This window comes from Crocodylus siamensis, chromosome 2, assembly GCF_052110815.1.
Source record: "Crocodylus siamensis isolate JL-2025a chromosome 2, ASM5211081v1, whole genome shotgun sequence".
Taxonomy (NCBI): domain Eukaryota; kingdom Metazoa; phylum Chordata; order Crocodylia; family Crocodylidae; genus Crocodylus; species Crocodylus siamensis.
Genome location: NC_143396.1, coordinates 67838972 through 67853147, shown reverse-complemented (window position 1 = coordinate 67853147; position 14176 = coordinate 67838972). Strand labels below are relative to the sequence as shown.

The 14176-nt window shown below is 44.4% G+C and overlaps 1 protein-coding gene across 2 annotated transcripts in view; it reads right to left on the bottom strand.

Moving 5' to 3' along the window:
- Positions 1-14176, bottom strand: part of IRF2 (interferon regulatory factor 2) — a 79817-nt gene that overhangs the window by 38222 nt on the left and 27419 nt on the right. For both annotated transcript variants that reach the window (XM_090036112.1, XM_090036113.1), the window contains exon 2: positions 10869-10961. In XM_090036112.1, the coding sequence (XP_089892238.1) occupies positions 10869-10955 (87 nt within the window). In that variant the 5' untranslated portion in view covers positions 10956-10961. The remainder of the gene's footprint in view (positions 1-10868; positions 10962-14176) is intronic.

Genomic DNA, 14176 nt, shown 5'->3' with positions numbered 1-14176 from the left:
GGGGTACACAGGGGAACTTCCAATTTCGCCGCTGGTGCTTCCAGTTTTGCACTCCCATGGACTGGCTGCTGGGGGGACACCCTCCCCACCTCTCCCCCCCATTTTCCAGAACATTTTCCAGTGCTTTATTTTTCTGTGGGAAATTTTCCATTTCTAAAAATTCATTGTTTCATAAAATTCATTAGTAACAATGAATGGATGCCAAGAAAATATTAGGTAAGATTGGCAGTTTGAAAGTTGTAATTTATGTTTTTCAGGTGATTATCCCTAGAAAGTGTGTGAGAGAGTATGTATATGTTTAATTGATTTGTAAACAGGAGGGTGAATACACTCGCATAATAATGCAGACCAAAAATCAAGTTATGAATTTACCTAATTGGCTATGCAGGTCAAATCAAAACCAAAGCTAAAGATCTTATTTCATCTTAGACTGCAAGTGAAAATAAAACCAAAACTAAAACTGTGATTAATTTTTGTTTAGATAAATAGTTAACTATTTAAACCCGGCAGAGCGAGCTTAGTCCTCTGGTTGACGGCAGAGGCCAGACTATACTTCCCTTTGGCTCTGCAACTAAGCAGCAAGTTGAGCAGCAGAATGCTCTTTCTGGCAGGGAGGGGGAAAGCAAGCTCCTGCTGCTGCTTCTTCTTCTTCTGATGGATGAGGCCAGACTAGAATAGCCTAAATTAAAAATCTTTTCCCTCTTTTGTTGCAGGAACTTGGTAGCTCAAGTGAAATAGCAGATTTGCAAAAAATGAAAAATGAAAATGTTGAGCTGCCAGGTCTGGGGGAAGAAGCAGCAGGATCCTCGCTTTCAAGACCACTGTCAACAGATATGCGATCCACCATGAGCAGCTGCTCAAGACAGTCAGGCTTTTTATCAAGCTTTGTGGACAAAATGTCAAAAGACGATCAAGAAGAAGCAGATGAGACATTAGCTTGAGCTATAGCTGCAAGTGGTACACCTCTTGCCATAACAGAAAATCAATACTGGAAGGAACATTACAAACTAATTCACCCATCACAAAAGTTACTGTCACATTATCACTCATTACATTCTCTCTTAGATAGACAGAAAGACAGAGTTCAAACAATGGTTATTCAAAGGATTGGTTAAGCAGAATCACTGACTCTGATGTCAGATGGATAGACTGATATACAAGAAACATTATGCTAGCAACACCTGAACCAATATTCCTGAAAGCAATTGCTACTGAATCTTCTCATCATACAGGTGAATACATAGCCAAACTACTGAGTGAAGAGATTGGGAACGCAGGTCCTGCTAGGGTACAAGCCCTTGTAACTGATAATGCAAGTAACATGAAAGCTGCATGGAAAATGTTAAAGGCAAGTATCCTCATTTAATAGTATTTGGCTATGGGTTGAATCTTTTAGCAAAGGACATAGTAAGTGTGAATACAATGAAGACAGTATTGGCAAACTGCAAAGCAATTCTGAAGGTATTCAACAATTATCATGTTGCTAATCAGACTTCGAAGAAATTACAGAAAGAGAATCAGGGAAAGGAAAGAAATAATTTTAGAACCAAGAGTTCTAGTTTTTTGTATGTCTTTTTGTCTCAGACCAACACAGCTACCAAGTACACCCCAGGGAAAGGAAAGTGAACTTTAATTGCCAGGAGAAACTAGATGGGGTTCAGCTATGAAGTGTTTACCTAGTTTCCTGTGCACAAAGAAGTGTTTGCAGTGTGCTTCAATAGATGACAGTTTCCCAGATTATTCCCATGAACATTCAGAAGCAGATTCTCAACAAAGATGTGTTCTGGGTTTGAGTTCAAGGAGCATTCAATTTGCTACAACCAGTTTCAGTGGCTATCAAGAAACCTGAAGGAGGTGCACGAAGCCTTTCAAATATTCGAGAGATATTCAGACAACTGAATGAAAATCTAATCGAGAGTTTGCCTTCTTCACCTCTTTCCAAAAAAGAAGTAGTAGTAGTAAAATAAATGTTTACTAAGAGCTCTGAGTTTTGCTCTCATCCAGTTCATCTGGCAGCAAACCTTTTGGATCCTCAACACAGCAGACAACATTTATCAGAAGATGAGTTATCTACTGCTCTCAGTACAATTGTGGAAGTAGCTAAGAATGTCCCTAACATTGATGGAATAGCTGTGATGACAAACATTGCCAAGTACCATGCAAAAGAAAAACTTGGGAGCAAAGACATCGTTTGGCAGGCAGCCGAAAATGTGTCTCCTCTCACATGGTAGAAGGGACATGGTAATGTCTGCCTGTTTTCCAGGATTGCTCTAAGGATCCTAAGCATTCCACCAACAGCAGCTTCTTGTGACAGGAACTGGAAGGCTTTCAGCTCAGTCAAGACAAAAAGAGGAATAGACTAGCAAATGAATGCACCACTAAGCTTGTTTCTATTTCTCAAAATCTCTCGCTTCTGGAGAGTCAGCCAGAAGCACAATTAGTGAAGAAGATGCAGTGTGATGATAAGCTGCCCTTGCCCACAGACTCATTGGTAAAGCCATCCTTTAACAAAAGAGAATGTGGTTCAAGTAGCTCTAAATCAGATTCGACTCAATCTGATTCTAAAATGGAACTAATAAGTAGTGTAAGTGATTCTACAGATAGTGACAGTGAAACTAGAGATGCTGCAATGACCTCAGTGGAAGAGAGTAACTCTGTTCAAGCAGATGAGTGGACAACCACAGCATATCATGCACAGTTCTTTGGGTGTGCTAAAATTAGTTTGTCCACAGTTTTCAGTGCCTTCATGTTTTTCTTAAATTTAAACAAACAATGTAAGGAAAGTACATGCTATTGTGTATTGTCTTTACATTTTTACAAGTATTCCAATAAAAATAATTTCTTTCCACATAAAGCTTTGAATTTGTTTCAATATAACATTTAAACCACTTTAAACCATTAAGTGTGCTGTATTCTATTTTTTTCCTAATCAAATATTTCAGTTCAAATACTTGTGGCTATTGGCACATAAAATTAACATGGGGGTACTTTTTGAGTTTTGTTTACTAAATAAGTCAAATAAACATGCTAAATCATATCACGCTCTATTTAAGACATTGGAAAATTTTCCGGAAAACTCACATCTCTGGGGACAAAAAGCCCTTCAATAAGCAATTTTCTAACCATCTGCCTACAGGGGAAAGTTTTTCCTAACTCCAAACAGTTTGTGTCCTGAAGCTGAAAGATTTATATCAGCTAAAATGAAAAATAATCCTAACTAGAAAATAGCTACAAATTTTCTCATTAGTCTTAAAAATGTCTTTTTCATTTTTCTAATCACCTTACTCTACAAGGATATCTTGTGGTTATGAGCTCCACAGAAGGGGGTGGGGAGAAAGACAGAGAATTTCTTTTTTTCAGTTTTAAATGTGTTGCTTCTATTTTTATAGTGAGAGTAGTATAACTGGCGGGGGGGGGGGGGGCAAGGAAAGGAGGGGAGAAAGGGAGGGACAGCGGTGTAACCAAGGCAGCAGCCCAGGCACCACTACAGAGGTGTCAGAATAGCAGTCCCCAGGGGTGCTCTGTCACCACCACAGCCCATGTTGGGGGAGCTTGAACTGAGGCAGTAGCAGCTAGTGCTCTGCCACTGCCACTGCCCACATGCAAGAATAAGCCTTTTTCTTAGTCATGCCTGCAACCCTTGATCCTACATCAGAACCATGCAGCTTCCCAGCTCCCAGCCCAGCTCTTCTTTTTTGCTGGAGAACCACTCCTCCATCCCTACTGCTTTGAAAAGGGGCAATGAGTCACCCAGGGCAGTGGATCCTAAGACACATTTAATTCTTTTCATCAGGATCAACAACAGGGAAGAGAAGTCACTGATTTTTGCATTGTTTCAAAGTGTAAATGGAGCACCCACATTATGTTCTGTATTAAGATACACCAGTGAGCCTTTTTTATCAATTGACTCTCTGGGCAGTTCCAGTCTTTCCTCCTTTGGATTTGGAGAAATTTGGAAAGATTTGGCAATTAGAATATAGACACAACTTTAAATGTTTTTTCTACATACCTCTACGTAGCAGGTGGCTTGTGAATGCTGAGCTGCTGGGTCAGATAGAGTGTCCCACAGAAGTGTGGGGGCTCCCCAGTGTGCTCAGCAACAGACCTGGAAGTGGACCAGAAGCATGCTGGGAGGGTCCTCCCACGCCCTCCTGGCTTGGCAACTGGTGCCTCCTCCTGGGTCTGGGGGGACACCTGGGGTGCCCCTGCAGCTGATCACTGAACTGGGGGGAATGCAGGGGGGTCCCCCGCGCACTCTCCGGCAGACCCAAAAATGGACCAGAAGTACTTCTGGTCTGCTTCTGGGGTCACCACTGAGCACGGGGTGGGGGGGGGGGGCCCTGCGCTCCTGTGGGATGCTCCATTTGCCCCACCATTGTAGCGTTCACGAGCCACGCTGGTACCTCAAGGTATGTAGAAAAAACATTTAAAACTGTGTCTATGACGGAATCGCTGATTCTCCAAATCAGCATCGAATCTTCAGATTTGGATTCAGCCAAATTGAATCAGGGACAGTGATCCGAATTAATGAATCGAATCACTGTCCCCGATTCAGGCCAAATCTGAAGCCGAATCGAACACGGCCCGCTTCACACACCCCTACTCTGCAACTACACAGTTCGTCCAATAAAAGATAATCACAAATGCATCCCTGCAGCTAGCAATTTTCTCACCTGACTGTGAACCTTTGTATTTCTGCTACGTCTTTTTTGCAAGTATAGTGGAACAGGGTACCAAATTTACATAAGAGTATTATATCACCAATGCCACTAACTGACTCCAACAGCCTAACCTTGTTTGCTGCTTTAACAACTGCGGAGCATGTTTTTTACTGAACTTTCCAAAGTGATGCTCTGGATGACTGCAGTTAACTTAGAACTCAGCAAGCTTATACTTTTCTATTTAAAGCCTATGGGACTCTTCCAAAGAGGAGGTAATAATTTTTCAAGACTCAAGATTAGAGCAATATTAGCCCAGCTCAGTCATGGACTACATACACAGTCTTTGGTCATGCAGGCACTTACATAGGATTCTGTGTTTCATTAGGGAGAAAGGCTTGCTGTGACCTTAAGAACAAATATGTGAATCATAAACTAACTAGAGCAGCATAACAGGAATTGTTAATACAACGTTCAACAGGGAACATCAAAGGGAAGGAGGAATCCAATGCTTAAAATTTTGCAACAAGCTGGAAAAGCAAAATCATGTTAAAGACTTATTGCTGTCTCACGGTACAAAACTCTAGAAACAGATAACTGAGCATAAGATCAGCACTTTCTTAACTAAAGAGCACGAGGGCAAGTTCTAAATAAGCTAAATCTGTCTTTGTGGTAATATCCCAATACATACTCTGAGCCAAGACCTCTGGTGTCTCCTCCTATTACAGATGTTCAGACCACTCCCAGCCCCATGCCTGTCCCACTGCATGAGGGACCAGTGCCCTTCCCCTAGCTCTGCCATATCAGATAGTTATGCTCCATGGCCAGCTCCCCTCTTATCTCAACAGAAGAGAAAGACAGTTATTAGCCATGTTAGTTTGAAATCAGGCAGAAAAAAATTAACAGTATTCACAAGAAATTGAACTTTTTCAAGCTGTACATTTTATAAGCCTTAAAACCTGGGTATCATTACAGCAAACATCCTGCTAATTTTGACCAGTTTCTTTATTTTTTCTTACTGTAAACCATCTTTGCAGAACTATGGTTAAAAAACAAAAACCTAAACCCCTCAGCTTTCACAGCTGGTCTGTGTATAAACAAAGTTGTGGGTGCACGTGATACTGTATCGGAGATTCCAAGTGAGGCACTGGCCTCATTTATGGTTGGGATAGACACTAAATATAGCAACTGGTTTTGGTTTGATGACTCATTGTTGAATTGAAGTAATCAGTTTTAAACAGAAACACTTAGGAGGTGGGGTAAGTAGACCATTTAACTCTAAAAGATAAAACTTTGTAAGTATCTGAATTTTTGGGGAAATATCAGAGTGCTACATAACAGAACAGGCCACATAGCCTGGCCCCCTGCTTTAGAAAGGATTCAAATTCAAAATACATTATTTCCAAGAAAACACCTGCCCAGTTATATAGCAAATTATCATGGGACAAAGAATTCTTTACCAACAGAAACTGTGATCAAACGTTTTTTTTCCCAGAAGCACCAAGGCAGATATCAATCATAATATCTTGATCTATACTGAATTGTTGCTAGCATTAAAGCAATTTGATGGTGTGCCTTACAATCTACCCTGATGTGGGGATGGACTCTCAACTACGGGATATACTGACCAACACATATAGGAACCAATTAGCCTAGGTCTGTCTGTGGCGCATGGAATTTTTCCATCTGGCCCAACAGTAGTCCAGCAGGCTTTCAGAAGTTTGGGGCAAGGCTCATGGGTTGTAGCCTGCAGAAGAATTCAGGGTCCTTCGGCCCCAATGGACATGTTGTTGGCAGCAGGGAGGATGGAGGGACGTGCAGGTATAGACTTCACTCGCTTTACAGCCACCCAATCCCTGCACTAGCTCATGTCACCATCACCATTCAACTGGCACCACCACGCTCAGACTCCTACCACTAGGGGTGCACAAATAGAGATTTTGAGGGCCAATATCGATAGCCGATTTTTAAGGAGGCATATCGGCTGATACCAATCCAATTTCTGACACCAGCCTGGCAGCTTAGAGAGCTCTGTGCAGCTGACAAGTCTGGTGCTGTGGAAGGGGAGGGGAGAGGGAAGAGGTCATGGTGCAGATCAAGGCCCCCACGGTTAGGGAGGAGTAGGGCTGGGGCAGGGCAGGGCAAGGCAGGTGTGGGATGGAGCTGTGGCTCATCCAAGGGGTGTGGGGAGAAGGGTGGAGGCAGCACCCGGCGCTGCATGCTGCTCATCTGAGAGCCACTGGTCCGGCACTTGGCCGCTTGTCTGGTGGCTCTCACTGCTGGGAGGGCATGGGGGAGCGGGATAGGCACGTTCCCCCAGATCTGTGTGAAGCAGGGCAGGAAGGGAATAGCCCTGCGCAGTCTCAGCCCTAGCCTGCCCCACCCTGCGCAGATCCAGGGGCACATGTTCCCCCCTCCACTCCCCACACGTGTCCTCCGGGAGCCACTGGACAAGAGGGTGAGCGTCAGATTAGCAGCTCCCGGATGAAAAGCACGCAGTGGCTGGAGTTGCACCTCCCCCCTCATGCCCCCTGGACAAGCCGTGCCTCTGTCCTACACTCTCCCTGCCCTGGCTGCGCAGTGCTTGCCCTAGCCCTCGTCCCAGCCCCAGCCCCAGTCCCACTCCTCCCTCACTGCAGGGGCCCCCACACTCCTTCCCTCCCCACTCCCCTTCTACCACACCAGACTTACCAGCTGCACGCAGCTCTCCAAGCTGCCGGGCTGTGCTCTTCACTGCCTATGTGATGTGCTACGGCTGCGCACACGCACAGGCATTTATTGGCCAAATTATCAGTCACATCAGGCCGATTTCCAATATGATCAATTTTCTTTATATTGGTGCCAATCCAATATCAGACTGATATATTGGTGCACCTCTACCTACTACAGCCGCTACCTGGGAACGGACTGAGTATGACACCCCTCAATTAGCTGGATGGTGATGTCTTCCAAATGCAGAGCAAAAAGGAAGAAATTTGTTTTTGGGGTGTATTAAAAAAAAGAGAGAGAGAAAGAAGCATGCAACCATGAAGAAGAAAAAGCTGCTACAGCGCTGTACTTGAACAATGAAATGCCTACCTCTAGAATATCATGTCCTATAGGCACTGGCTCCTTTTAAGAAAGATTTGAAGGAAAATAAAAATGTCCAGACATGGACACTTTCTCTCAAGTATAAAAAAAAAAAAAAATGACATAAGTACTGGGCACATATACACGTGCAATTAATGAGAAGCAATAAACTCCAAAACTTATTTCCAAAGTTTATTGCTCCCAGGCGCACCACTTGAATGTTCACCCAGGACCACAGCGTGTTGAGATGAGTCATAGCAGCCGTGGCTGGCAGAGGAGACCTTGGAGTCAGCTTGCCAGCCCAGGCCTGCTCCTGCCAAGCTCAGCGTGCTGCAGAGGGTCTAGTCAGTGGGCACCCCTGCACTGAAGCAGCCTTGTGCACCAGCCAAATGCGTCACCAGCTACAAATATGTTGCTGCACATGAAAAAAAACTCTGCAGCAGGATAGTACTTTTATTTACAAATGCTAATTTGACACAGAATGTATTAGTTTACTACAGCCTAACAGGGCCACACATGTAGATGCTGAAACATTCACTGTATAGCTAATTAGGCAGCTCTGCAGTAAATGTCTTGTGTAGATGTGCTCAGTCACACCAAAGTAGAAGACAGAATGTGGTATTTAAATTACAAAGGAACAAAACTGACCGTTCCTTTTACCTAGGCCCATTACCAGTGCCCACTAAAAACTACAGAGCAACCAATTTGGGATAAAATATTTATTTTACCTGATGGGATTTACTACTGAGGAAAAAAAATTATACCATGTAATTTTATAACTACTAGCACTTTGTCCTGTGCAAGCTAAGATTCAAAACAGAGAAGCTAATTAGCATATATTAACTCATAACACGATCACATGAGCATCGTTCATTGGTAGACATAGTATACCAGGCTAAAGGAACCAGTGTCTGATCTACAACAACAAATCCTAAGTTCCTATGCAATCAGAATATATAGTTGCTCTTAACCATACACTTAAATGATGCAATAGTATTTTGTTGTTGGGGGAAACCTATTTTGTGCTTTTTGAAGTAGGGAATTAATTATAACATTTTAAAGAGCCTATGTGGTGTAACTGTGGGGGTTTTTTTATTTCAAATGTATTTTGAATTTTTTGTAATTGTCTTAATAAAACAATGCCTTAATAAAAATAACTTGTTCTGACATTCCGGAGCCTGCATCTACAATCTCTCCTGCTAATAGTCCCAAATAAGTAAGGAATGCTGAGTTGGGCTTTGTATGGGAAGATATGCATTATCCTTCTAGGTTCTGCAATGCTCCCTAAAGCAATGAATTCAAGTAAGTATTTGAACACCAAGTGAGGAGCAGTAAGTACCAGTACATGTATCAGCCTAGTGGCTAATAGGGCTGTGAGAAGCTTCAGTAGCTGACTTGATTCAGAGGAGACTCGGTCCGATTCAGGGACCAAATCTCCAAATCAAACTGAGAGACCAAGTAAAGGATCTGAATCGATTCGAAGCATCCTAACTGGATTCAGAAAAGCTTTGGAAAAAGATTGGGCTGATATGGAGATTTGGCCATACACTAAACAAGAAGCTGACAGCTGCCTCCAGCTGGTAAGTCTGTTGGGGCTGGAGGAGGGAGGAAGGAGGGATTGGGACGAGCTGAGACAAGCTGCCCAGCCGGGACGGGGGGGTGCGTTACTCAGGGAGGGGAGCGGCTGGTGTGGGATGCAGGCGGGGCATTACTGGGAACAGGGGCTCTGCCCTGCTGCTGCTTGCCCAGCTGGAACGGAGAGGTGGGCAGCAGGATGAGGGTGAGGCTGGCTTCAGGCAGAAGGGAGCAAGCAGTAGCAGGGCGTAGCCCCCGCTACCAGTGCTGATACAGGTGCAGCAGCGCTGGGAGTGGGGGCTATGCCCTGCTGCCACCTGGAGCAAGCCACGTCTGCATCACACTCCAACCCCTGCCCACACTGGCTGGGCAAACGGCAGGAGGGCATAGCCCTCGAGGCTCCCCATACCAGGGCAGAGGCAGGCACAGCCGGAGGAGCTGTGGGAGAAGGCCCCATAGCTGCTGTGCCTGGCCCCAGCCTCAGGCACTTAAAAAAAAAAAAAAAAAAAGAAGTCTTGCACTCGCCGACTCTGGCAGTGGCAACTGGGGGCTCGTGGCAGACCCCCAGCAGAGCACAGGACAGTGGGGGGCAGCAGTTATTGGCCCCCACACCTGACACCCGCTCAGCAGCTGCCTCATGGTATGGGTGCAGCGCAACACGGCAGAACACCATGCGCTGTCCAGGGGCTGGGGTGGCTCCAGCTGTCACCCGGAGCCCAGCAGCACTCAGCCCCAGCTCCCAGGCAGTGCATGATGCCCTGCCAAGCCACACTAGACCACGCCATAGGGCAGCTGCTGCATGGGTGTCAGGCAGGGGGAGCAATCTCCCCAGCCCCCCACTGCTCCACACTGCACAGGAGGGGCTTTGCCACAAGCACCCAGAGGCCCTGATCCCCGCTGCTGCAGTTGGTGAACGTGGGGGTTTTTTGTTTGGTTGGTTTTTTTAAGTGCCAGGACTAGGCTGGAGCCCGGCTGGTGATGGGGGCTTCTCCCAAGGCTCCCACTGCTTGGAGAGAGGCAGGCACAGCCAGAGGAGCCTCCTGGCTATGCCTGCCTCTCCCTGGCAGATCCGAATCACTGAATCTCTCTGAATTATTGCCAAGTCTTTCAAAACCAATTCAGCAGAATTGATTCGGGACAGTGATCCAAATCTCCAAACTGAATAACTGTCCTCCAAATCTGAATCCGAATCAAATACTTCCCTATTCACACAGTGACTAATGCAGAGGAGACTGCTCTTCTGAGCTGCAGCATTCTCTTCCAGTCTCACTGCAACTGCTTGGGTTATCACTCTGTTCTTAGTTTAAAGCAGAGATTTCCATACCACTTGCTCTCAGAAAAAGAGTAATGGGAGAAAATGCTTTAAAAAGAGCTGCTGGCTTAACAAGCAAAAATTGCACCTCAACTCCTGAACATAGGGCTAGAAGAACAGGTTGAGCAAGAGCAGTTTGGCTTTGCCCGCCCTCATTTCTTTGCTTCAGTGGAAGCTGTGAGAATCAGATTTATTCCACCAAGTCTCAGATTCTGTTGTAAAGTAGTTGTTTAACAAACATGCACACACATTACCTTATTTAACCATTTTAGCCCTGGTATTGTGTTAGAATTTATTTGCTCCTCCAGCCAGGGGCGCATCCGCATTCTTTCCACAGGCATGGTTACCTGCATTAGAAGAACAAAACAAGGGACAATGTTAAAAAATGAAGATTTCTGTCTTGCCAAAACAAGATAAAACTATAAGAGAAGTTTGGGAACGTAGTGCTTTTAAGAAACATCAGATTGACTGCCCCTGAGACATATCCACTCAGCGGGTTTAGCACAGGCAGCGACAGCTGCCAACTGTCCCTTGTCTCAATTCTGACTTTATAGCAGGGCCACCTCTAAGACTGAAACAATTCAGACACTGCATTAGAGAAGGGTGCCTAGTACAGCTGCACCTGCAAATTCTCTTATGGTGACAGAGCTTACAGTAGCAAAAGTTCTTTTGCCAGAACAAGTACTAGAAATACCTTGAACAAAATAAATGGAAAAAGGGTGGGTTTTTTTTTTTGTTAATATGACTATGGGAACATCAGACCTTTCTTTCTGCCACTATAAAGAATTGTAAGCAACCTTTTTTTGTGTGTGGTCTCAGCCTCCTTCGGTGCAACTGCTTCTCTAACTACAGATCTGACTGAGATTACCAACACATTTTACATTAGAGTAATTCACAGAATAGCCATCCAATAACAAATTTAACTACCTGAGTGGCAAGTCTTTCCACACTCCATTGCCAACTCTTTCAGCCATCTAGTTTTTGATCTTTTAGCTACAATTTTACAATTTAATATCAGAAAGACCAACCCTTGCCAAACCTCTCAGCTGTTTCTCAGTATTTAGTGTCACTCAGTTCAGACCCAATTCCACTTCTTTTGCAAAGTAACCCTGATGTAATTTCACTGTATATACCTGTAAATTATTGACTTCAAAGGGCAAAGTCTTCAACTTAATACATAAAGCTTTAGAAATATTAACCAATTTTAGGCATCTTTGAAGGTGCCAATAATCATGTTATCTAGGAGATTACAGATTAGTCACACTAAACCCGTTGTTAGGGAGCTACAATCACTTACTCTCATACTCAGGGATTTTGACTTGCTTTTTTTCTTTCATTTTGCCATCCTACATATTCCCCTTTCCTTTCTACATAATCTTGGGTTCCACGAGTCTTAAAACATACAGTATTTGATCTTCCTCATACTTTCAAATGTGTGGCTTGGTATTCTTTTTAAAATAGACACCACTGACATTAAATTGGTTTGTTCTTTTCCCTGTGGGGTTACTAATATCAAGCAACCTAACAATTAAGAACTCCACACCCAGCGCAAAAGGAAGAAAAATGTTTAAGGTTTCCTCTCACTGCCCAAAGGAGATAGACTTCCTGAAACTGATGGGGAATTGTGTTCAAAACCTGAGAGCACAATAAGTCTCTTTGATAAGCTTACCGAATGGAAATACAAATGTAAAACAATCTTATTCACACTAATCTCTTAGCAAACATATTATCAGTTTATTTATTGCTGTGCAAAGCAGGCCAAAAAATTTCAACCTTTGGCCTTCTTCACAGTTAGTTAGAACTTCTAAAAAAAACCCTAGAAACGGCTGTAAGTACTTAGCCACCTTTCAGATTCAGTTCAGCTATGAATAAAATAACCAAAACTCTGGATACTGACAATAGCTGAATTCACACACAAAGTCTCAGCCTTCATGTCAGACCAGCCACCAAAACTGTTGTATGAGTCATAGCAAAGCAGGCTAAGTCTGCCCCACAGTAACAATATGTACGTGGCATCTATGAAGAACATCAAGGGAACACTGCACAGTTCTCAGTATATCTTAAACTTCACTCAGGGCAGATGCACTGAATATTGTGTGATAGAAATTATATATGTGTTTGGAGTGAAGCCTAAATGCAATCTCTCTGAAATATGTCAAAGGCATGTTTTGCATATACTAAAAGGACACAATGAAGGAGATTCTCAAAAATAGCTCTCTTCCAGTCTCACCGCTCTATCCGCCAAGGCTCCATCTCCCTGAAACTGTAGCATATAGCCAAAGCAGAGCAACTAGACATTTTTATTACTAGTTAATTAAACCCCCCCAAGTAATTTCCTTTCATCTGGCCCGGAAGATAAGAGACAAGCATCAAAAATGATGGGTGCCTTCTTCTGTCAGGGTGCTCAACCTCTGATCCATGTGGCCTGCAGAGCTATTGCATCTGGCCCGTGGGGTTTCCCAGAAGTCAGGAAATTTGGCACCAAGGAAGCAGTGGCCATTAATACTGCCAGCCTCCCTTCCTGTCAAATTCTCAGGTCCCTTCCCCCAGCACAGCTAGATCAGGGCCAGTCCATGCCCGCTTCCCCCTATGGGGCTGAATTGGGGTGAGGCCACTACCTCTACCACCTCACACAGCTGGATTGGTGCCAGACCATGCTCCTCCCCCATAGCTGAACTGAGGCCAGATCACACTCCCTTCCCACTGCGGGGCTGAATCAGGGCCAGGCTGGCCCCCAACTCCTTCCCTGTGGCCAGATGGGGTCCTGCCTCACCTGTCCAAGAACTCACACTAGGGCATCAGCCAGATCCAGTGGATGGACTAGGCACTGCCCTCCTGGTCCCCCAGGGAAAAAGGTTAGGTATCACTGCTTTATACCACTGTACCCAAATATGTATATCCATTTGGTACAACCCTCCAGCATAATCAATGTTCAAAGCTTGGACACTTACAGTTACCACTGGGATGTACTGTATCCATTTCCTTATAAACCCAAAGAATCAAGACAAAATGTCAGACCTACTTTTCTTAAACTAATCACCCAAGAGGCAAAGAGGAAGAACAGATCTGTAAAGCAGCAGCATCAAACTGCACTTGGGGATGCTCTGAGATGAAAGTAGTAACTGCTGTCATTAGGAAGCACAATTAATTCCTTTTCAGAGCACAGGCCAGAAGAACTGCTTAACACCACCAGTGCAGAAGAAGAGAGAGTCTTATTTGCCATGAAAAACAAGAGTTCTGGCTCTCTCACTTTTCCCTCACTGAAGAGGAATACCCCCAGTGGTCTGCCCTACTGCTTTCTCTAAGTGCTTCAATGCTCCTTTCCTCTTCTCCAGAGTAATGGCCTTCCAGCGGAGAACTGGTGCCTGCCACTGACAGCACAGAAAGTCCACAGAAATTAGACTAATAATGGAGTCAGAGAAGTAAGGCTGGAAGGGACTTCCAGTGGTCATCTAGTCCAACCAACCCCCTGTCTGAGGCAGAATCACCCCTATCCTAAACCATCCCATACAACCATAATCTAAACCAAGGGTAGGTAAAATGCAGCCTGTGGACTAAATGT